At 43.6% G+C, this 24,969-nt stretch overlaps 1 protein-coding gene across 1 annotated transcript in view; it reads right to left on the reverse strand.

The window, feature by feature from the left end:
- LOC124282784 (protein dopey-1-like) overlaps positions 1-24,969 on the reverse strand; it is a 47,799-nt gene that overhangs the window by 13,869 nt on the left and 8,961 nt on the right. The window contains 25 exon segments of the mRNA XM_046718815.1: positions 170-225; positions 638-774; positions 1,162-1,314; positions 1,529-1,740; positions 2,781-2,890; positions 3,258-3,358; positions 4,293-4,443; positions 4,899-4,965; positions 5,434-5,594; positions 6,189-6,203; positions 6,205-6,330; positions 6,473-6,598; positions 7,171-7,356; positions 8,314-8,527; positions 9,986-10,944; positions 10,947-11,316; positions 11,318-11,749; positions 12,224-12,376; positions 13,175-13,254; positions 13,724-13,900; positions 14,637-14,905; positions 15,404-16,367; positions 17,182-17,994; positions 19,706-19,895; positions 20,719-21,071. Of these exon segments, the coding sequence (XP_046574771.1) occupies positions 170-225; positions 638-774; positions 1,162-1,314; positions 1,529-1,740; positions 2,781-2,890; positions 3,258-3,358; positions 4,293-4,443; positions 4,899-4,965; positions 5,434-5,594; positions 6,189-6,203; positions 6,205-6,330; positions 6,473-6,598; positions 7,171-7,356; positions 8,314-8,527; positions 9,986-10,944; positions 10,947-11,316; positions 11,318-11,749; positions 12,224-12,376; positions 13,175-13,254; positions 13,724-13,900; positions 14,637-14,905; positions 15,404-16,367; positions 17,182-17,994; positions 19,706-19,895; positions 20,719-21,071 (6,575 nt within the window).

Consider the following 24,969-nt stretch of genomic DNA (forward strand, 5'->3'; position numbering starts at 1 on the left):
CTGATCTTGCCCCTTGGCCTCTCTGCCATATATACATTGATCAGTATCCAACAACTACAATTTCTTGCCCCTTGGCCCAAGCCTACTACTCAACATGTGGAATCCAGTAACAGTGCAGCAAACACACCCCACAACCAGTAGCGATGCAGCATCACAGCGGAATACTTACTTGAATTCATCCGAATCTGTGGACAGTTCCTGCTCTATCTGGAGGAACACGTGCACCTGTAACCATGGCAACAGACACCGTCAGTCAAGGCTGTCAGTGTTATTATCATACAGTGAAACAATGACAGACTGTAACACAACTGTAATGTCCCTTTGGATCTTGTATTATTTCCTTGAGAAAAAATACAAAATATACAAACATGGTTGTCCAGAGCCAATTGGGATGAGTGGCATCTGTAAGTGTAGCGGTTCCTGGATATTTTTTTTTAATATACAGAAATGGTGGAACTTTTCTTTATTTCAATCAACGAAGAGGTGCATACAAAGAAATTCCTCGTTAAAATTTCAAAAGAGCCCAAATGAAATTTTGTTTGTCATGGACTAGCAGGCAGGCGGCTATTTCGCTCACAGATCTGCTCACAATGAATCAGGCATAAGGCAACAAGAGATCAAGTGGGACATTTCCTACCATTTCTGTGATGATTGTCGGCCAGAGAGACGTCAGATGCTGGTGTGACATCCTGAGGATGAGGACCCGGAAACACAGGAAGACCTGGGTCATCACGGTCGGCACCTGGGTCAGTCGCAGACTCTCTGCTAGACGTTCTGGGAAACAAAAGAGTAGAGAGTTGACAGTAGAAAGAACTGGTAGAAGTTAAACACTGTTCCTTTTATAACTACATTTCTGTTGTGATGTTGCTAAAAATGGCGTTAAACCATGCCCTCTTATTCTATTGATGTGATCAGCATCACCCTCAACATCTCCCACAAGCCATCAAGAGGGTCAACTACCCCCACTATACCTCCCCATTCTTCTCCAGCCCCAGCCCCAGCCCCAGCAGCACCAGCACCCCCAGCCCCAGCCCCAGCCCAGCCCCAGCCCCAGCCCCAGCCCCAGCCCCAGCCCCAGCCCCAGCCCCAGCCCCAGCAGCCCAGCCCCAGCCCCAGCCAGACCAGCTCTCTCGTCCTCTTCCCATCCTCCTCCCAACTCACCCTGTATGTCTGGCATATTTCTCTGGTACTGGTCGGCATCGCTACAGAAGATGGCAAATGACAACCGCTTCAACATCTGAGCTCGCTGCTCATACTCCTGTTCCTTGCTGCTGAACAGGTTCAGAGATCCACTCTGGGTCATCGCCACACGTCCTGAAGATCCATACAAAACAACTTAGCAAAACAAAAACACATCAATATATCCACAGTCTGTGAGTTTAGCCACTAGTCTTAAACCAGTATCAACTGAAGAAGATACATTATAATTGACAGACAACTTCTTTAATGCAACAGATGTGACCTTGAAACATAATCAGGGTGAACCAGAATTCATCGTTCCTATGTTTGTAACCCATTTCCTACTGACCCATGAGATCTTTAAACGTGGTTTTGTCATGCGTCATGAGGTTGTCGATGACAGTCCTCCAGAAGCCAATACACTTGACGTCCATCTGGAAGAAGCTGAGATCCAGCAACAGCTCCAAGGCTTCCTTCCTCCAGGCCTTGCGGGTGTACTGGTAGCCGCTGATGTTGGCCAGGATCTGCGAACACGCTCGGAAGCTCGGCAGGTTGTGGCAGCTGCCAATAAAGGGATCTTTTACTTGTCTGTACACAAATAATGTCACAGGGTACAATCACTTGCCCACAACCAAGTCAAAAGCTCGGAACTATTTTGTTTGCTTGGGGTTTTTTTCTGTGTAACACTGCAGTCAGCAATATTCCAGCTATATGACAGCAGTTTGTCAATAATTTAGTCCGGACAACACAATCCAGTCATTAACATCATGAGCATCGATCTACCGTAATTAGGACATGATGACATGTGTCAACCGAGTCAGTGAGTCTGACCACCCTATCCTGATAGTCACCTGTTATAACAAGCATGAACTGTTGAAAGCCTGTATCTACATGTGTCCTGTACAGATATAAGTTGTGTGTTATTACTGTTTAGTGGCTATTTCAGTTATCATATCAATCCCAAATCCCAAACTGACTTCCCATTTATGAGAGCCATCAGTAAATAAGTAAGTTAAGATTTTACATCTCATCAGCAATATTGCATCTCTATGCGATATGAAAGCTGACATGAGAGCATGAGGTGATCATTAAGAAGAGAAAGACAGCCACCAGTTGTGGGGACTTGCAGCTTTAGGGACACAATTCTACATCACAAATTACTCAACATATACAACACATGGTTCGCATCACTTTGCAAGTGGCATGATATCTAATCCATAAGGCTGCTTTGAATAGTATTCCAGTTAAATCATGGCAAAGCAGGTCTCTGCAATTTGCCACTTCGGTGAAACCCACCAGGATGGTGTGGTGCAGACAAACATACAAACAAATCAGGGCAGCCTGATGTATTTAATGAGTGAGTGAGTATGGTTTTATGCCGCTTTTCCAGCAATATCAAAGTGGGGACACCAGAAATGGGCTTCACACATTGTACCCATGTGGGGAATCGAACCCGGGTCTCTGGGGTGATGAGCAAATGCTTTAACCACTAGGTTACCCCACCACCCCGATTTATTTAATGAAGAGAAAGCATAAAGACGACAATTTCCTGAGACATTCTACAAGGCAGCCTAAATATTCTCCAATCCCATCTGTATTACCTGTGGTTACGGAGGTAGGGGAACACGTTGGTGAGTGTCGTGATGAGGAAGGGGGCCACCTTGTCCTTCTCGTCACTGCCATACACGACATCCAACAGTGCAGCAGTCAGCTGGAGTAGATCAGGATCTTACAGTTTAGAACATAAACAGTAGCCTTAAAACATATGGATCAAGAAAACATATAAAACACTTGTAGCAGGAACATTCCAGGAACATTACAGACTACACATATTTACCCATGTGGGGAATCAAACCCTTGTCTTCAAGCATGATGTGAAAATGCCCAAATTTACTTCTAGAACACCCTAGGTGAATAGAGAAATGAGACTGTTAACCATTGTGCTTAAAAGTGCTTTAAATCTTGTAATTTCATAAACAGTGTGAGGCAAAACTTTCTAGAAGCAGTTGAAGCTAAACTTCCTAGATTTACAGTATTACCCACATGAGCGCAACTGTGTTATGTATTTGCCTCCTCACCTCAGCCAAGATTGAGAGAGCCTGCACGCTGTACTTGGCATCTCGGTCCTGGTTCAGCTGGCTCTCCACGACCTTCCGCTCTGCTACAATTGCCTCCACATCTACCACAGAACCATAACAACCATTACACTTCTAGACTTTTAACAACCCTGCCCCCCTACGCTGAAGTCCATCTGTCTCTACATACTATGTTCCCCTGTCACACCCAGTGCTTTCCTCTGTGACAACCAAGTGCTTTCCTCTGTCACACCTACTGCTTTCCTCTGTCACATCTACCTCTCTCCTCTATCACACCCACCACTCTCCTGTCACATCACTCACTCTCCTGTCACGCCCACCATTCTCCTGTCAAATCACTCTCTCCTGTCACGTCCACCGCTCTCCACTGTCACACCCACCACTCTCCTGTCACTCTCCTCTGTCACACCTACCACTCTCCTGTCACACCCACCACTCTCCTGTCACACCCACTCTCCTGTCACACCACACCTCTCCTGTCACACCCACCACTCTCCCTTGTCACACCTACCACTCTCCTGTCACACCCACCACTCTCCTTTGTCACACCCACCACTCTCCCCTGTCACACCCACCACTCTCCTGTCACACCCACCACTCTCCTGTCACACCCACCACTCTCCCTTGTCACACCTACCACTCTCCTGTCACACCCACCACTCTCCCTTGTCACACCCACCACTCTCCTGTCACACCCACCACTCTCCCCTGTCACACCCACCACTCTCCCCTGTCACACCCACCACTCTCCCCCTGTCACACCCACCTCTCCCCCTGTCACACCCACCACTCTCCTGTCACACCCACCACTCTCCTGTCACACCCACCACTCTCCTTTGTCACACACCACTCTCCTGTCACACCCACCACTCTCCCCTGTCACACCCACCACTCTCCCCTGTCACACCCACCACTCTCCTTTGTCACACCCACCACTCTCTCCTGTCACACCCACCACTCTCCTGTCACACCCATCACTATCCTGTCACACCCACCACTCTCCCCTGTCACACCTACCACTCTCCTCAGTCACTTCCCCGTCCTCAGCCTCTGTAATGTCTGCCTGAGGTCCTGGCTTCACAGCCAGATTCCGCCTCAACCATGTCGTCTGCTCCAGTGATGACCCAGCAATTGTTCCCACGGCTTCCAGAACCTTCTGTGTGATCTCCTAGAGTCACAATCATCATACATGTATCACACTTAACCAAGAAAGTCATACAGCTGTACACAAGCATTGATGACAAGCATGAATGTGGCTTTAGCTCAGTCTTCAGTACAGCTGCATTGCTAAATCCCTAATGTCCAGGCATGACAAAACAGTGGCTGACAGTATAATCGAATGACAAATAGAAACAATGACACCAGCAGCCATGCTATTAAATGAGTTGAATTTAGAACACATTAAACATGGGCACACATTTACATGAACCCACATACAAATATAGTGGAGAAAAGATCACAGTTCGGATGAATCTGGGATTCCAACACAAAACAGGAAAACAGGAGAATGGGTTTTAGCTGATTGGGGCGTTTTATGCCACTGTACTAGCCAGTAACTACTGTTGTAAGTGTAAGCAACAAGCAGTGTACTGGACATGGTCATAGGTGACTTATCCTGTGTACCTGCAGATCCTTCTGGTTCTTCTTCTCCTCCATCGTCGGGGTCTTCTGTACAAACTCATTCAGGATCCTACACAAAAACACATCAGCATCACAACCACTGCAGGAATGTGGGTAGCAACTTCACAAATAAACAAATAAAAGACTGTTTGACTGAATCTTTTACAAAAATAGTCTAAACATCACACTGATAAAACAAATGGAACACAAAGACACTGAGTGAATATTTCAGCTATTTGTCCTAAAGCATGTCCATAATGTGATAGTCATACCATGTGTACTCAAGAAAGGCTTATCACAAAGATATCCCAATTGTTTAGATGTTCATGATGTTGATCACTGGATTGACTCGATTATTAACAGATCACTGCCATATAGCTGGAATGTTGCTGAGGGCAGCTTTAAACAATAAACAAAAGTAAGATATCCAAACATCGTCAGATGGAAAAACTTTTGGCATTGTAAAGTAATTATTGTAATGAATTTTCAATTTTCGAATAAAACCCCGAGATGTTGACACTATAAAATGATGTCTTACTCAAGCAGCAGGAACTGCCCCGGAGGAACCAGGTTAAGCTGTAGCCCCTCTCTGAACAGCCCCAGTAGGGAGGGCCAGGAGTCCAGAAGCTGTGTTGGACCAGTTTGCTGGATGTAGGCATAAAAGAACTGCAGCATGTTCACCTCCAGGGGAACCACCTTCTGCAACACACACACACACTGACACGTTACAAGTGGCCCAGCTACTACTGGCAAACAAGGATAAGTTGAGCACCGGCCTGACAAATGACCCATATTAGCATGTATGAGTGCCGTCCACTGGCGATTGCCATTGTTAGCGAAGGGGCCCCAGGTTGTCCGCGATCATGTATAGTGCGACTTGCTACACAGACGTGAGAGTCTTATGAGCAAGGAGTGTGCAGCTATGCGTGAAATCAATTTCATCGTCATGCAATGCACGTGCACTAGCCTACATCTGTTCTACCTTTCACAAACCAAATGGTTTGCTCATTGTCATCGTGCACCGCTTACTTCTTCGCGTAAATGCGTTCTCTGCGCCAGGCCAACTTATCCTTGTTTGCCAGTAGGACATTGAGCTGATGGGTATCCTCTTCTCTACTTTATCAACACATCTGGCAGCACCATACAATTATTCACAAAAGATCAAACAAGAAGGAAGCACAAATGAAAATGTCATTTGTTCCTTTAAGGAATCCAGGTCTAATCTATAAAATACATAGTAACCAAACAACAAAGTATGAAAGTCAAGATATATAAGCTACATGTGTGACTTACCTTGCCCTGTCCCAGCTTCGGCAGGAGGGGGCTGTTTGAGCACCTGCTTCACGGTCTGGATGAGTGTGTCTGTAGGGAGGACTTTGATAGCTGCAACAAGCTCCACCAGCAACAACTGGTCTTCACATGGCTGGGGGATCACCTACAATACAGAGAACAATGTCCATCCATTATTGCCACATGTAACTCTAACACAACAGTGTGAACAATTGTAAACATGCACTATCTGAAATGATAGTAACGTTTCAAGTTGTAGTGATGCAGAACGGATGTTCAATTCTCACCCTCTTTGCAACGCCAGTTGTCTTCTTCCTCCTGTCGTTCCAGGCCACAGCGAACGCCCCCAGGAGGTTGGTGCCATGGGGGACAGAGATGGGGCTGAGGAACTCAAGCACCTGCTGCCGAATCACCTGCAACAGAACAACACCATGCTGGCATCAGAAGCAATCTAAATCCATAGGAACAGAACACATCAGGACATTTATTTAGCCATTAGTCCTAAGCTGGGGCCTCGTATCATGAATTTAGTGCTAAAGCGGAATGATTAGTTGATAAACCAGCCACTAACCTACTCTGAAAGGCCAAAACTCCATATACATGATTTACCTGATGTTGACTCACATTCGGAGACCACAACACTCCCCCCAAAGTGACATTCCAGCCACTGACTCAATTTGTGAGACCCAACCCTCTAACCAGCATGACATACCAGCCACTCACTCACCTGGGGAGACACAACCCTCTAACCAGCATGACATACCAGCCACTCACTCACCTGGGGAGACACAACCCTCTAACCAGCATGACATACCAGCCACTCACTCACCTGGGGAGACACAACCCTCTAACCAGCATGACATACCAGCCACTCACTCTCACCTGGGGAGACAACCCTCTAACCAGCATGACATACCAGCCACTCACTCACCTGGGGAGACACAACCCTCTAACTGGGAGACACAACCCATAACCAGCCACTCACCTTGGGGAAACCGAGAGCGAGGAAGCCTTCCTTGGTGAGAGCCTTGGCCTCTGGCACCTTGACCGTGTTGATGGCCCTCCACAGGGTGGACATGCAGGCCATGATGCGGGGGAGGATGCTCAGCAGGGTCCTCCGTGCCTCCAGCACAGGGTTGCTGGGAGAGTCATCTCGCTGCGGACTCGTCTCCTGGACACACGAGGCACTCACATCATTATAAGGCCAAAACACCTTAAACTCGGTTTACCATATCTAAAATAACCAATTTGTAGTAATGAAGTATTATTCAGAATATTTTATAACTTGGTCTATAAAACAAGCTGCCCATTCATCATGTTCAACAACAATCTTGAGGTATATCATTATGTTGTCAGCTTACATACAACACATACATACACAAACAGTAGGAAATGTCAAATATAGAGCAGAAATTCACTTGCATCTTCTACTAAGACTTTTGTGGATCCCACATAGTCTTTACTTGGTAAACATAATTTTGATTGGCTGGTTTTTAACATTTTACTCAGCAATGTTCAAGCTACATGACGGCGATCTGTAGATAAGCAAGTCTTGACATCATGAGCATCGATCCATGCAACAGGGATACGATGGCATTCATCAACCCAGTCGGCAAGTCTGACCACTTGATCCTGTTAGTCGCCTCCTACGACAAGCATGGGTTGGTGGAGACCAATACTAACCTGGATCCATGCTTGTTGTAAGAGGCGACTAACAGAATCGGATGTCAGGCTCACTGCCTTGGTTGACACATGTCATCGCATCCCAACTGCATAGTTTGATGCTCAGAAATCTCAATCACTGGATTGTCTGGTCCAGACTTGATTATTTACTGATCATGCTGATAAGCTGGAATGTTGCTGAGGGTGGCATTTATCAACACACAGACAAACAAACAAACAAAAGCTTAATAAAACAGTTACTACTCAGAGGTTACTAAAGTTACAACACCATATCCCACCACACCAAGACATACTTGACAGGTGTTCCTACCATATCCCACCACACCAAGACATACTTGACAGGTGTTCCTACCATATCCCACCACACCAAGACATACTTGACAGGTGTTCCTACCATATCCCACCACACCAAGACATACTTGATAGGTGTTCCTACCATGCCTACCCTACTGCTATTGATGGGGTTGAAAACGTGGATGAGGTTGGTGAGTATATGTCCAGCACTGGCCGTCTCTGTGCTGATGAGGCTAGCTGTGGGTGCGGGCTGGCCGATGGACATCGGGGAAACATTGTCTAGCAGACAGTAGTGACACAGGGTGGTCAGTCCCTCCAACATGGTCACTGTGTGGTCAGGAGGGGCCAGCTGAAGCAGGGCCGAGCTGCAGCCAGAACAAGATCAGGTGTGGTAAGCTTATGGATATGTATCGTCAGTTACAATCATCTTAGTGCTATGATTGCACAACACTCAGTTCCACACAGTGATTGACTCACTACAGCTGTTTCAAGTCTATGTTAAAGTATCAGAGTTATGATCACCTTAGCACTATGTTTGTAGTGTGGAATCCCAAAGAGATTGTAGCACTGTAAGAGTCAAATTCTATGTCAAAGTATGGGAATTACAATTAGGCCAGACCAATTTTATTTCTTGTTTTACGGATGTTTGTCCTCAGAAAACCTAAGGGCAGGAGGGAAAAAAAATAAAAATAAAATCACCAGTCAAAGTAATATTCCTTCTAAATACTCGAAGTATTTTACTTTTGGCACTTTATGAAGTGCATATGAGGCAAAAAACAATCTAAAAAACATTTTTCTTGTAAGTTTACATTTTTGGCCAATAAACACATTAGGAATTTATATTTTGAGTGGGGAAAATTAATTATTTTTTTTATTATTATTCTTGAAAAAATACGACAGGCGGATCCGTAAAACAAGAAATAAAATTGGTCTGGCCTTATCTTAGTGATACAATTGCTTTGTGCAAAGAAGCCCTGAAGATTACTGTTGGACATGCTTATAGTTATATACAAATAAAAGAGGATTACTATGTACCCATTGTGTATATGGACATTTTCTAATCTCACTCGAAACAGTAGCATCTTGGAAAAAATCTTTCAAGGCATAGTTTCCTCAGACATGTTTTACTGGGGTTATTTCTATTACTATTTTGGTAACTATTTTTATGTGAATTCAAAGCTGTCCTCAGCCCCGCCTCCATCTACATGACAGACACGGGTCCCTAGGTTGTCAGCACACTAACAACGTTCACAGGAACATCGCCAGCACTGAGTGCGCAAGGATGATGTCATCACTGGACAGAGAATAACACAGCCGGAAGGAAATTTGCAGTGAAACTAATTTTGTATTACAATCAACATACTGTCATGGCCAGCTTGATATATTGATAAGTTACATTATCTTATCATCCGTGCACATGCTCCAGCCACAGAAGATAAGAATCATATCAAAATGCATGTCCTAATGCCTTGATTAAATCACTGTCACAGTCTGTGCCATGTCTTGAGTCCACAAGCACAAACTTCATATTTCACATTTTAATATTATTTGGATCATCAAAAGCTGAGCGTACTATACTGAATTTTACTCTAGGCTCTGAACAAACAGCTAGATTCACAGATTCTTACACTAAACATTCTAAGGAATGTAAATATAGCTGACATTACTACTGTCCCATTATCGTGTTTATCAAAGAGCCTCGTCATTATTGGACTTGACATGGTGAAACCGTTCCTATCTCCAAAAGATCATTGGTAATAACATCTAATTAAAAATCATTTCCAAAGCAGATATGTGTAAATATGTGTTTAAGATTTTCTCACCTTTTCTTACTGTTCATGACATATTCTCCAGCAATGACTTCAAGGTTCCGACAGAGTTGAGACACAATACACAGAACCACTCTGGACAATGCTTTCCCCATATATGGTAGTGCTGATGTTACCATGGCAACCCAGTGTCGATGCATATGGCACATATGATGCTGTTTAAGCGTGCTCAGAACACCAGATAAAAACATTGTCTGTTGCACTACTGGTGAGGATGCTAAGTAATGGACCTTCAGGAGGGATGCATGAAAGTTCACTCTTGTTCGGTCCCAGTCAGATGCTGCATTCTGATTGGATACTTCAGGGTCGGAATATGTTCCATAAATCTGTTCCTCCAGCATGATCATGACGAGAATCAGGTTGAGCAATTTAATCTGGAATGTTTCGTTAGCACATGGGTCAAGGGCTTCTTCGTTGAACGCGATGATCGCCTCGGTGATTTTGGTCTTGTTTTCAGGATTCTTTTTCCTGTTGTTGTACACACTGGCTAGCAGACAATGAAGCAAAGCTTTCTGAAGTTTGCACTTGGACAGCAAGTCTCCAATGTAGGAACGGAAACTCTTCCCACTATCTCTCATAATACTGACAAGTTCGGACATCAACAATGTTAAAATCTCCGTCGCCATAATATGCACCTCTTTGTTGCCTAGCAACTCTTCTGATGACGGTTTACTGATCATAAGGTTTGGATAATAACTTCTCACATAATACAGACACAGAGAGATAACTATCTCGATAAACATGTTGCTACGGTAACCAGATAGAACTTCAGGAGGAAGCTCCCCGAAGAAATTCTTCCCAAACACTGACTTCCTGTGTCGGGCGAGTAAAGTCTGTATCTTAGCCATGTGAGGAGCTCGGATGGCACTGATGCTCGTGGTGGACATAGCTGTTACCACAAGTCGCGGACACATTGTCAACATGGCTTTGATTGTGGAGAGGGCATACAGCGCGCCCTCTTGTAGTCATATTTCTGTGTATAGAGCAGAATATGCATGTGGAGTGTGTGTATGTCTGTGGACCGTTCATCCTCATCTTCCTGAACAGGTCGGAGGTCATTTTCACTGCTGGAAAGCGAGTCGATCTCAAGACCTCTTTTGCCGATGGCATTCAGCAAGTCATGGTCCCCTAAAATACTACCATCTTTGGAAGTTAAGCTGATAGTACGTTCAGCTTCAGGCTTCAAGAAACCATCCGACTGAGCAGTGGAAACAGCCTTGAGGATGATTTCTTCAAGTATTTCCCTCACAAAGTCCTCATTTGTCATCTCATCCTCAAAGGCCTCATCATCTGTTGATTCAGTGGTCAAGTCTTCTGCAGCATCAAAAAAATATTCCTTCCTTCTTGCATGTCTCCTTGTCCAGCCTCCGGGCAGATGTCAGATTGGGCATGGAAGCTGAGTGGGGCATCTCGAACCCATCAAATATCAGCTTGTCCAGCGAGTTCTGGGAACCAAATGGATTAATCCTCAGATTGAGATCATCTGGGTTGACTCGGTCGAATGCATTATCCACCTCTACGTTCTTGCTTCGAGCTGTTGTGGCAGACCCTTTCTCGCTCATCACGGTGAGGGCTACAGATTTCAAATCTTCAGTCGTCTTCTGTGAGAATCTGTTCCCTTCCTGACTCACATGGAAGATGACGTTACCGCCTTCGCTGCTGATGGCATAGATTTTTGCATTAACATCATCTTCATCACCAGATTCTGACAGCTGGACTTTCTTTGGTTTATGAACATTAACATGCTGGATTGAGATCCTGAAAGAAACGGCAGACTTCACAATCTGGCATAGTTGCAGGTTAAAACTTTCTCCATATTCCAATATTTGGGATCTTTTTAGTCATTAAACAAGTTAATATCTTGGGGACATAAAATGTAATCTGGTATAATATTACACTGAAACAGTAGCCATACCTAATGTATGTTGAAATCGTCAGATATTTACATTTATTTAGCAAATTCATTCCTTAGGGAATCCAAATAGGAGCAGCTATAAGTACAGTGTAAGCCTCAAACTAAATTTTCTATACTTAATACTTAAATGTTAAAACGTCATGTCTTGACGCAACCAAATTTGGGCTGTCCCTATCCACAAACCAATCCCTCTTGGAGACAAATTGAAGTTCCTCCCATGTGCTATAATGGCTACACAATACTAACTTCACAATAGTTCCTCCCATGTGCTATAATGGCTTCACAATACTAACTTCACAATCGCGGCTACAACTGACCTGGCTGTGTCTGGGTGCAGCAACATGAGCAGAAGCGGCTGCAGCACCCTGTTGATATCGCCACGCTGCACCACGTGTGTCAACCATGTTGCTGCCAGAGTCTTTGTAGCGTTCGACTCTTCCTTCAAGTAATCAAGCACCACAAACATAGATCTGGAAAATAACACATGCAAACTTTACACTCAAGTCCCAGATCCATGTCTAATAGTGGTGAGTGAATTGAACTACTCAAATTATTCAATCAGTCTTGATATTGCTTAAAAATCAATTTAAGAGCTGCATTTATCCAAAGAACATTCAGGGTGGTGATCAAAACCAGCATGAATGTCGAGCAAACATGTGTTTTGGTTTACAAGCTAAAATCTCCTATAATACAAGTTCTGTTTCTGATCTTTAAGGTTAAGTCATGGCTTATAGACTGATAATAGACACGGACCAATGGCAAGATTAAAATGGTTGTCAACCTAGTGTTATTTTTTGCAATTTATTTCATGGGAAATGAACATCTGGTAGAAACATACCAGTAAGTTAATCTGCACTAACTTTGTACATATATACTGAAATAAATCTTTGACCCAACATATCCATATATTTGTTTGCTGTTTAATGGCGCACTCAGCAATATTCCAGCTATATGACGGAGGTCAGAAATAATCGAGTCTGGACCAAACAATCCAGGTGAGGTGAGGTGAAATTGGGTTTAACGTCGTGCTTGAGAATATTTCGCTCATATGGCGAAGACAATCCAGTGATCAAGGCAACTGGGATGTATTTTAAAGTCAGCAAGCCTGACCACCCAATCACGATAGTCACCTCTTATGACAAGCATGGGTTGCTGAAGACCAATTCCAACCCGGAACTTCACAGGTACATATCCATAGAAATAACATGAAACTGGCATATGTTAAAACAGACAGTCTTTCCACCAAATAATGACTATAATGAGAGCACCTGTCAAATGTCCGGACTGGGTGCCCAGGGTTGTGATCAATCTTTAAGTCCCGGGTAAGATGCCAGAGGACTGTGAACTTCTTCAAGGGCCTCAATACGCTCAATCTGGACAAACATCCCACAAACCATGAACAAAAATCACAAACGCAGATAATACCAATAAAAGAAGTAACATCATGGATACCATCTTCATCCTCTCAGTTTACTGCCAGGTTATTGTTTCAAATCATCCATAATATTTAAGGAACTAAAAGTCTTTTAGAATGAATGTGGATGGAAGCATATTTTCCCTTATAATTTGTTACCATGATAACATGCCAATATGATTGGTATTCAAGGGCTGTATCATCATTCTTCATGATATAAATGATATTTTAACTTTTGTGAAAAAACTGATGAATGTAAGCATGATATAGATTTTTCCTCAAAAAAACACACACAAAAGTTCCATATATAAACAAAATGACCACTCATTCATTCAGTTATTACATATTTCCTTAAATCAAAAACTCCAGTCATGTATTACATTCTGTATTAATTTCTAAGCACAAAGTAAGTGTGATATCTGCTGACCTCATTGTCGGAGACGAGTGCGGTCCCGATCACATCTTCACACACCCAGCTGCTTGGGGTCACTTGGTGCAGCTGATGAAACAGCTCCACACACTGGAGATGGTGCATGCTGAATTTGGAGCTCAGGAAGGACCACAGTTCACGGGCAACCGTCTGCAAAACAAAACATCAGCATTTAAACATAGGTAAGGGCAGGTAGGGTGGACAGTACCTCAGGAGTTTTCCATGGTCTGCTGGACACATCACAAATTTCATTTGTCGTCTGCCTCGTTATCATACTGTTCAGGGCATTCCTGAGTCTTTCCAATGGCCTTTGATGTTCATTAACATTTTGAAGACTTTTCACAACAATAGTGTTACCACGTTACATCACCAAAGATCTGTGCTCCTTCTCTATCAGGTAACCCAGTGTTCTTTATGTTCAGGTATTTCTTGTATTTAGACAGTTTACAATTTAGTTAAAATTTTCTTCTGGGGTTTGGGCTAGAACTATATAAGCTCAAGCTCGGTAATGCACTTGGCAAAAGTATTTGAAGTTGTACCCTTTCACATAATCAGAAGCATTAAGTCTATCCCAGAAGAGGATTTCGATGTAAGATCGAGGAAAATCAGCCACTGGCAACGTGAACCTTAAAGGCATGTCTTACCAGCTATATGTAACATTCAATTTATCATTTTCATACAGTTAACGATTTCAAAAGCCACAATTTCATGCAAAAGACAAACTGAACAACATAAACTATTGGTGTCCAATCTCAATTTGCAAGAATACTGGATGTAATATTTTGTGTCTGAAAAACCTGCATCACACAGATTCTCAGAACACAAGGTACAATACATACGATACAATGTGTACAATACACACCGACACATCAACACACCAACCTACCTGGTAGAACACCATATTATTATTGATGTATTGTAGATGCCTTGGAAGAAGTGAAGGCAGAATCACCACGGACACTGTCCCTCGCTCACTGGTAGACATCCGCTGACGTGTCTCCTGTCCCTTGTTCTCCGTCACTGATTGGACAGACTGGGTGAGAGTGATGAGCTCCAAGATGGTTGCTATGGCAGCACTCTGTATCTCGAAGCAGTCCACAAAACAAGCACATGTGATCAGGTCCTGTAGCCATTCCGGAAGAGCACTGCTGTCCTCTGAAATATGTCAAATAAAATTGCAAACCTAGAAAGAGTATGTTTCTGTTAAAGATAAAGTGTTGACATGGTTCCACAAAAGCATTAAGCTTATGAACTTTCAGAGATAAAAAGAGACCAAGTGTCACTGTGCAAAGCAATCCCAGCACTGAGCTGAACAAACCCCAATACCTTTACATAGGCTTAGGACAGTCATAGCTATAAGATTGTTTTGTACAACAGAACCCTGGAAGATTAATTGGTAATTAAGTAGTAAGGGAATTAAATCTTTTTCCATCATTCAAAGATGACACACAAACATGTTTGTCCAAACATGCATACACATTCTCATTCCATTTTGTCTTCCCAATTTTGCCTTTCACAATGTGTCTGTCTGTCTATATTTATTTTCAACACCATTTTATGAATAAATGTTTCATGAATTCATTGAATAACAATTTTCATCAGAGACTGTTACACATGTAATAACGAAAAGAATATGTTACTAACTAAGTTTACCTGAGTGACAAGTCTGGTCCATGACCTTTTGATAGTCTGTACAGAACATTGGGAAGCTGGAGAAGTCCACCAACAGTCGACAAGCCTGACCAAATGCCTCAAAACTCTTCTCCATCAACCCCTCCGCAGACACCTTCAACCCTGACACATCAGCATAGGGGCGGTCATCTCCACTACACGTAGAGTTCCCATCCAGCACCGAGTCCTTGTCACTGGACCGGACAAGTTCTGGGGACAAAGTGATGATGTCAACACATTTTGAGGACACAGCTGAGCTCTTCAGCACACGCTTGCTGGTATAAACATGGAAGAAATCCTGGAAGCTGTGAACGCAGGCCTGCATCAAGGTCACGGGGTTTGCTACACTTCCTTGTCGCCTCAGCTCGGGCATCGTGGGTTTGGCCTGGCCTTGGCTTTTTGTTTCAGTTCCGTCTGGTTTTGAGTCAGTTTTGTTAGACGTCCCATTAGTCTCAGCATGAGATTTTGTTTTGGAGCAAGTTTGATCTACTGGTGTCTTCAGTGGACTGTTAGCACCATCTACGTCACTGAGGGCACTGAAATAACTCTCATCCTCCTTCTCGTCTTCCAATTTATTTACTTTCTCTTCTTTTACACTTTCATCACCTTTCTTTACCTTTTTCGTACCGTCTTTCTCACCAGACACTTTACTACTGACAGTTTTACTGTTTTCAGTTCGTTCCTTCTCTTCAAGCCTCTTCCTAACAGCAAGGTCAATTTCTTCTCTTGTGACCTCTGACCCGACCATGACCTCAGGGTCTTCACCTTCAGCAGTTTCCAGACCTGTTGTCATGGAGGGCTGAACCTTCTCCAGAATCTTGGTGCAGAGTTTGAGGGTGGCGGTAACCTCGGCCTCGGTGATGTGGTTCACATGGCCAGTCACAGACGCGATGATGTGATGCAACAGCTCAGGGAGGTATTCGGTCTGCGTCTCCAGATACATCTCCTGATTAAATAAATGTTCATTTAAATCATCTCCATTCATGATTAAGCAGACTGCAAAATACCACCTGTATAATAATATTTCTCAAATGATATCTTTTTGTTCTTCTATATTGTGTAAAAAGAAGATATAGCAAGTTTCATTGATATCATGGTTATTGTATCGTCTAACCTAAAATCTACACAGATATTTATTCCCTGATGATTCTCTTGGAAACTTATTGACAAAATGGCAGCAAGATCGATGAGTATTTCTTTCACATAGTTACAATGGTTATCTCCCCTGTATCCTTGACAACAAAATGGCGGCAACTGACTACGCTGAGTAATATTCACTTAAGTAAGTAGATAACAAAATCTACATAAACAATCAGTGTTAGTCTCTGACATGACTTTACTTCTCACTATGACTGACTGACTGACTGAGTTTGGTTTTACGCCGCTTTTAGCAATATTCCAGCAACATCACGGCAGGGGACACCAGAAATGGGCTTCACACATTGTACCCATGTGGGGATTCGAACTCGGGTCTTCGGCGTGACGAGCCAACGCTTTAACCACTAGGCTACACCACCGCCCCCTCTCACTATGACACAACAGGTATCATAATAAAGAAATCTCTATCACAAATATCATGACACACGTTTTTGGCCACTACACAGCCTTAACACAGATCCATAAACATAACATTAGGCAACTTGAACTGGTCATCATGTTTACATATCAGAGATATTGAGAGATGTTTTGAAAAGTATAGACATTTTATAAAATCAGTTGCTGGGGACACACAGAATCCCCACGGGAACTGCCAGACTTACCAGAGAGACAATATCCAGCAGAAATTCCACAATGCTGCACAGTTCTAGTAGAGATGGAGAGTCATTTGCCTCATGACTAGACGATACACTGGCCCGCTGGGCTGTCTTTGTGGTATCACATGCACTTGTGAACAACCGGGACACAAAGTCCCATATGAAGTAGGGCTCAAACGATCCGAACAGCAAGTTAGCAGTTTTGATCATTTCACTGCTGAGTTGATCATCTTTGTCTGTGCTTTCATTGCTGCTTTTGCCATTCTTCCGAGGTCGTGAAGTATCGCTCTGAGCGCTGGTGTCAGGAACACCTTTACACTCCCGGAGTAGACATCGGAACACTGACAACAGAACACTTTCCAGGATGACTGGGCCGATCTCTGGTTTGTCCAGCAAGCTGATGAGTATCCTGAATGGCTTCAACACAGATGTCCTTGTGCCTGTGTGAAAGTCAAACCCATTTGTGTTGGTCAGCTTGCCCTTCAGAGCCTTCACTAACAGGTCTTTTGAGTACTGGTGAAAGTATCCTAGATCCATTTCACTGGATGTAGAAGTGCTGTCTGACCGATGTATTCGGTTGGTCTCTGTTACTGTCACCGTAGTGCCGGTGGTGGTAGTTCCTAATAACCACCCATACAGTCGACGGTTGAGTGACATGTCGCGTCGGAGAACGACGTTGATGGCTGACTTGACTAACTTGCTCATGTCTTCCTTGGTGAGCTGGGCGTTGTGCATGGGGAACGCTAGAAGCAGAAAGTCCAGGAGGATACGCTGCACCAGAACACTCGTGTCCTGCAGGGAACCGCAGATTGCCTTCACCTAGCAGCAGAGAGGAAGACAACAGTGTTAGAAATGATTGATGAAATGCAGTCTTCAGCAACTTCAACAATCATGTCTACCCATATGGGTACGCTCTACCCATATGCCACCCACCCACAATCAGATCTACCCATCTACCCAACATCAGATCTACCCAGCCACCCCACAATCAGGTCTACCCATCTGGCTCCACCATCAGGCCTACTGACCATCAGGTTCTTCCCATCTACCCACAATCAGATCTACCCATCTAACCACCATCAGGGCCTACCGTCTACACACCACAAGGTCTACCCAGCTACAGACCATCAGGTCTACCCATCCACCCACCATCAGGTCTACCCAGCTCCACATCATCGGGTCTACCCAGCTACCCATTATTGGGTCAACCCATCTACCCACCATCAGGTCTACCCATCCACCCACCATCAGGTCTACCCAGCTACTCATCATGTCTACCAGCTACCCACTATTGGGTCAACCCATCTATCCACCATAAGGTCACCCAGCCTACCCATTATCAGGTCAACCCATCTATCCACCATAAGGTCACCCAGCCTACCCATTATCAGGTCTACCAATCTACCCACTATCAGTTCTATCCATCTACCAACCATCAGGTCTACACAGCTATTCATCATCAGGTCTACCCAGCTACCCACTATCAGGTCAACCAATCTATCCACCATCATATCTACACAGCTATTCATCATGTCTACCCAGCTACCCACCATCAGGTCAACCTATCTATCCACCATAAGGTCAACGAGCCTACCCATCATCAGGTCTATCAATCTACCCACCATCAGGTCTACCCACCATCAGGTCCACCCATCTACCCACCATCAGGTCCACCCATCTATCCATCATCAGGTCTACCCATCTATCCATCATCAGGTCTACCCACCATCAGGTCTACCCACCATCATGTCTACCTATCTACCCAAAATCAGGTCTACCCTACATCAGGTCGACCCATCTACCCACCATCAGGTCCACCCATCTATCCATCATCAGGTCTACCCACCATCAGGTCCACTCATCTACCCACCATCAGGTCTACCCATCTACCCATCACCAGGTCTACCCACCATCAGGTCCATCCATCTACCCACCATCAGGTCCACCCATCTATCCATCATCAGGTCTATCCACCATCAGGTCCACCCATCTACCCATCATCAGGTCTACCCAACAGCAAGTCCACCCATCTACCAACATCAGGTCTACCCATCTACCCACCATCAGATCTACCCATCTACACACATCAGGTCAACCTGTCTACCCACCATCAGGTCTACCCATCTACACACATCAGGTCAACCTGTCTACCCACCATCAGGTCTACCCATCTACCCACCATCAGGTCTACCCCTCTACCCACCATCAGGTCTACACCATCTACCCATCATCAGGTCTACCCCATCTACCCACCATCAGGTCTACCCATCTACACACATCAGGTCAACCTGTCTACTCACCATCAGGTCTACCCACCATCAAGTTTACACCATCTACCCACCATCAGGTCTACCCATCTACCCACCATCAGGTCTACCCATCTACCCACCATCAGGTCCACCCATCCACCCACCAAGTCTACCCATCTACCCACCATCAGGTCAATCCATCATTACTTCTCCCCATCAACCAAAGCTACAAACCACCAGGTCCACCCATCTACCCACATCAGGTCAACCTGTCTACCCACCATCAGGTCTATCTCCAGCCCCATCATTTCCAGCTGGTCCTCCATGGTCTGCTTCTTGTTGAAGTGGGACACCAGGAACGTGATGGCCGGGAGTCTGACACTGGGGCAGGACAGGACGCACTCCCACAGACAGGTGTAGAAGAAGCTGGGGACTGCGGCATCACGGAAGTCCTCCAACAGCACATTAGTCCTGAACAGAACACAGCCTTATAGACTAGACTGACTGACTGAGTTTGGTTTTACGCCGCTTTTAGCAATATTCCAGCAACATCACGGCGGGGGACACCAGAAATGGGCTTCACACATTGTACCCATGTGGGGATTCGAACCCGGGTCTTCGGCGTGATGAGCCAACGCTTTAACCACTAGGCTACCCCACCACCCTTTTTATAGACTAGAACACTACACAAGGATTTATCATTATGAAAACTATTTTACTTACCTATCAAATTATTACCTGATCTGAATACACAATGCCATCTAGGAAGCTGTCAAATTCATCATGTTATATTTAGGGTTACCCATTATTATTAGTAAAGTTAATATTTCCACTTCTCCTATAGATATGGAGGGTGATCACCAAATCATATGAAACACTAAGTTCAAATGTGTTCAAGTTAATGGTTGAACAAAAATCCCTCTTTCAAAACTTGAAAATCTGAACCAATATTTGCACTGCCCCTCTACTTTAGACAAAGAAGCTGTTTTTTAAATTTGAAAATATTTTGACGTTTCTAAGTTCAAATAAAAAACAATAGTTTTTAAGTTATTGGTTGAAGAAACTTTTGTAAGTTACCAATTTTGAAAAGCTGATTTTCTTTAAAAAATTAAAATATATGTCAGAGATATATATATAGTCTCCATCTCTCCCACTTAAATTCAGAATAAGGTTTACTTAAACTGCTCGAAAAATTTATATATATATAGCAGCCTCTGCCATAGTAACACCACAAGTGGAAGCAAATATTAGTCATACTTGAAGTTGGCCTGTTTGAAGTCCCTCCCCTACCTACCGTTCATAGTTCTCTGCCCCTTCCTCAAGGCCAGGCAACAGTCCCAGTAGAAGGCCATTGAGTCCAGGCTTGATGTGCTTGCCGAGCGGCACGAAGTGTTTCTCATACACAGTCAGCAACACTGGCTTTACGCTCATGGCAGCATGGCTGAGCAGCGGGAACATGCCAGCACTGTAGATGAACAGGTCCACTGCCAGACGTTGTGTTCCTATACATTTGAAGATGATGTCATATGTCTCCAGGGCCTTGAGATGAACACCGCTTGGCAGGGCAGGGTGTAAGCACTGAGCGTGGCGTTTACCAATTGTCACTTTCTTGGGTACAACTGGGTACTTCATGTGTGCCAACAAGACCTGAAAGTATCAAAGGGACAGTGAGTTAAAGGGTAACTAGCATTATCACTAAGGTACCATAATCCCCTGCCGCAAATTATCAAAACCAACTTAAAAAGTAATGAAAGTAAAGGTTGTAGTTTAAGATGAAGCTAAATGTCAACAAAAGCTTGACCAGTCAACCTGCACCTTCCCTAGATGAAGGTTAGTGTCAAACATGAAGAAAATCCAGTGAATGGGTCCTGAGGTATCTCGCTGACAAGCTTAACATGCAGGTTAACATGCTCAAATCTTCAAAGTGTCGCTGTGACCTTGACAATTAAGTGAAGGTCACCAAAATCGACTGGGCCCTGCATCTTCCCAAGATGAAGAAAATTCAGTGAACGGTTCTTGAGATATCTTGTTGACAAGGGTAAAACGTTAAAGTCGCCTTGTGACCTTGAAATGAAGGTCAAGATCACCAAACTCGACTGGGACCTTTTGCATACTGTCATGAACCTAGGTACCAAATATGAAAAGAATCTAGTCAAAGGTTCTTAAGATATTCCAATTCGTACGAACGGACGGACGGACTGGACGGTACGGAGCCTAATACTATATCCCCGCTTCACGCTAAACATGCGGTGAGGGATAATGAATAAAGGAGTTTAGTGTCATGCTGCTTTTAGCAATATCATGGCAGAGACACCAGAAAGAGGCTTTTTATCTCCTGACAAGTCATTATTCCATTAACAGATCGGCAAGAGTAGACTAATGAGATTTCTACTGTCCATATCTGCCATCTGGAAATGCCACCTGTTCAAACAATGACATGAAGGGATAGGAAACTCAGGAAAAGAACCAAATGGTTGGTGAGTGAGTATGAGTTTCATGGAGTTAGAGTTTTTACTCAAATGGAGCAAATGCACCAGAACTTTTTGGGTTCACACATTGTCAAATTGTCAAACTCAGTTTGAAATTTGAGTAAAAAATGAAGCCTGGATGTACCCATGTGGGCAGCCTGATTGGCATGATGAGCGAAATGCTTTAACCACTAGGCTACCCCACCGCCCCTGAAGGGTAATGAAACTGTGAACACTGTTTAGGGTTTATTAGCTGAGTCAGATTTTCCTGGGAAGCCTCATGTGATGCTGATGACAGACTTGAGTCAGCTGGTTGTGACTGAGTATAAACCAAGGATTATAATCTATGCAAATCTAGGGTTGAACACCCATTATATTCCAGTTATATGACAATCAGGACTGTAATGTCATATCAATGCATCACAATTATGTCCCCTAAAATTGTATCATATCAAATGAAATTGTATGGTCGATATTGAACACCCATTATAATCCAGCCATATGACAATCAGGGTGCCGTTCCACTAACCGATCTTATCTAAGATCAATCTTAGCAAGTTACGCCAATTTTACAATCGTCTTAGCTAAAAGTTACACCCGTTCCACTAACGGATCTTAGGCCGATCGTAGCTGGTCCCGATCTTACAATCCGATCCAAGCTTAGATCGAGACTCTTTCGTTAGAGAGATAGAGGAATGCGAGGCACGAGTTATTTCCCTTTGCATAGTCTAGCAAATGATGGAAGTAGTTTACGAACCAACTGAGTGAGTGAGTGAGTTTAGATTTACGCCGCACTCAGCAATAGTCAAGCTATATTTCGGAGGTCTGTAAATAATCTAGCTAATTAAGTTGCATAGCGTTCACTAACATAAGCGTTCATGTTAGTGAACGCTATGTATCTTAGCTATAAATAATCGAGTCTGGACTAGACAATCCAGTGATCAACAGCATGAGGATCGATCTGCGCAGTTGGGAACCGATGACATGTGTCAACCAAGTCAGCGAGCCTGACCACCCAATCCCGTTAGTGGCCTCTTACGACAAGCATGGGTTATTGAAGTTCAATATTCTAATCCGGGCCTTCATGGGTATTTTTCCAACCAAGCGTAAACGTGGAGAAAAAACCTAGAGCAAAATATTAGGGTAGTGAGCACTTTGGTTTCAGGTGCAAGTGTGTGTGAACGCTGGGTATCAGGCTTAATATAATAATAATATATGCATATGTATAGTGCGCCTATTCCACATCCTGGGGCATGCTCAAAGCGCTATGTACAGATAATTTACACGAGAGTATTTACAGACGAGATTATAAATAATATACTGAGAACAGGTTTTAAGTCTGGACTTAAAAAATGTCAATTGTGTCAGAGCTTTTATTATGTGCCTGAACCTTGTCAATCAGAATAAACAAGGCGTGACGAGGCATCCTCTATAATGTATCTAGAATCTGTCAGTGGTCTTGAATAAAACGCGGCCTGCCTTTAGAATCCCCCACCAAATAAGGCAGGTGAAATCAAACATATTTGTATCTTTTGTTTCAGAACATTGTTCACTTCAAGGCTGTCCCTATTCTTAACTATGACGTTGCAATATTGTTGCACAAATGTGTTACACCGACTGGCTCGGTTGTGTTCCCATGACGACAGTGGTCAGACTGGCCTGACATCTGTAAGGCTTCAGTGCAGTGTTTGTTTCTCATGATCACAGAAATATACAAATTCATTTCATGGGGGATTTTAGGGGGCGCTCACGGTGAAATGCTCGCTCTTATTTTTCACATAGAATAGGAAAGCCACCATTTTGGTTTCTCTACGATTGATTTTAGCTATCCTAAGTTGGTCATGAGCAACTTAGACTTTGAATCTTAACTTTACGATTGACATGGGTAAGATCGGTTAGTGGAACGGTATGCCGATCGTAACGTCATGCTAAGATTGGGATTTTAGGGGGTTACGATTGGCATAGGGCTAAGATCGGTTAGTGGAACGGCACCCTGGACTGTAATGTCATATCAATGCATCACAATTATGTCCCCTAAAATTGTATCATATCAAATGAAATTGTATGGTCGATATTATCATGATCATGACAATTATGGATAATAATCAATCATTTATCTGGAAACATTCCAGCCTGTAACATCTGCACCCTTACACCCCAAGAAAACTATACATACTTAATTAATAAATGTGAAATTTCTATACTGCAGTATTCAGGGTTCTGAATGGAAATCTCTCAGCAAATTGATGAATTAATTCAGGTAATAAATATGAGGATCTAAATACATATATATTAACTGTCTGTATCTATTGTAGCTTGCTCTATTGTAGAGCTCTAATGCAAAGTTCTATAGAGCTCTATTGTAGCTCTACAGAGCTCTATTGTAGCTATGTATTTAGTGCGTCTGATTGCGACAATCTATCAAGACCTACCTGGAAAAGCTATCAAGCAAACACGTTCTACTGTACGTCCTATTGTGATGAGATATCAACCAAATCTCCTTCAAATCTAACGAGTCCATGAAGGTACTAGTATCGTTTTGCATGTGGTCAGGCAGCGTGTGAAAAGTCATACTGTTGTGTCTTCCGTGAAGCAAGTCCTATTCTAGCTGTCTGTACCAGCTATCTCATGATCTAAATGTCTTCAACCCAAACATTATGTCTGATAATGCTGAGAATGTCTAAGGGTTTGGCCATGTTGACGGTCTCCCAATTATGTTACTGTTAAAAGTAATGAAAACAACACACAGATGAATACTACATCCTGCAGCCACAGCCACCATGCTATCTGGCTACACAGGAAGTTCACATAATTTGAGATTCTATGGATGATTTTACACATCTTAAGTTAGTGAGCGAGTAAGGGTTTACACCACTTTAGCAAACGTCCAGCAATATCATGCCAGTGATCTTGCTGGGGAAGCGTTTGGTTTAAAGCAATCACAAATCGTGCTGAAGACTTGAGTCCGATTCCCCAGAAGTGTTTGGGGCCCATTTTGGTGTCCCAGCCATGATTATGCTGGAATATCGCTTAAAGAAGCATAAACCACTTGATTAAACAGGCTGCTGAACCGGAGT

The sequence above is a fragment of the Haliotis rubra genome, unplaced genomic scaffold, assembly GCF_003918875.1.
Source record: "Haliotis rubra isolate DU_JTF1 unplaced genomic scaffold, ASM391887v1 Scf303, whole genome shotgun sequence".
Taxonomy (NCBI): domain Eukaryota; kingdom Metazoa; phylum Mollusca; class Gastropoda; order Lepetellida; family Haliotidae; genus Haliotis; species Haliotis rubra.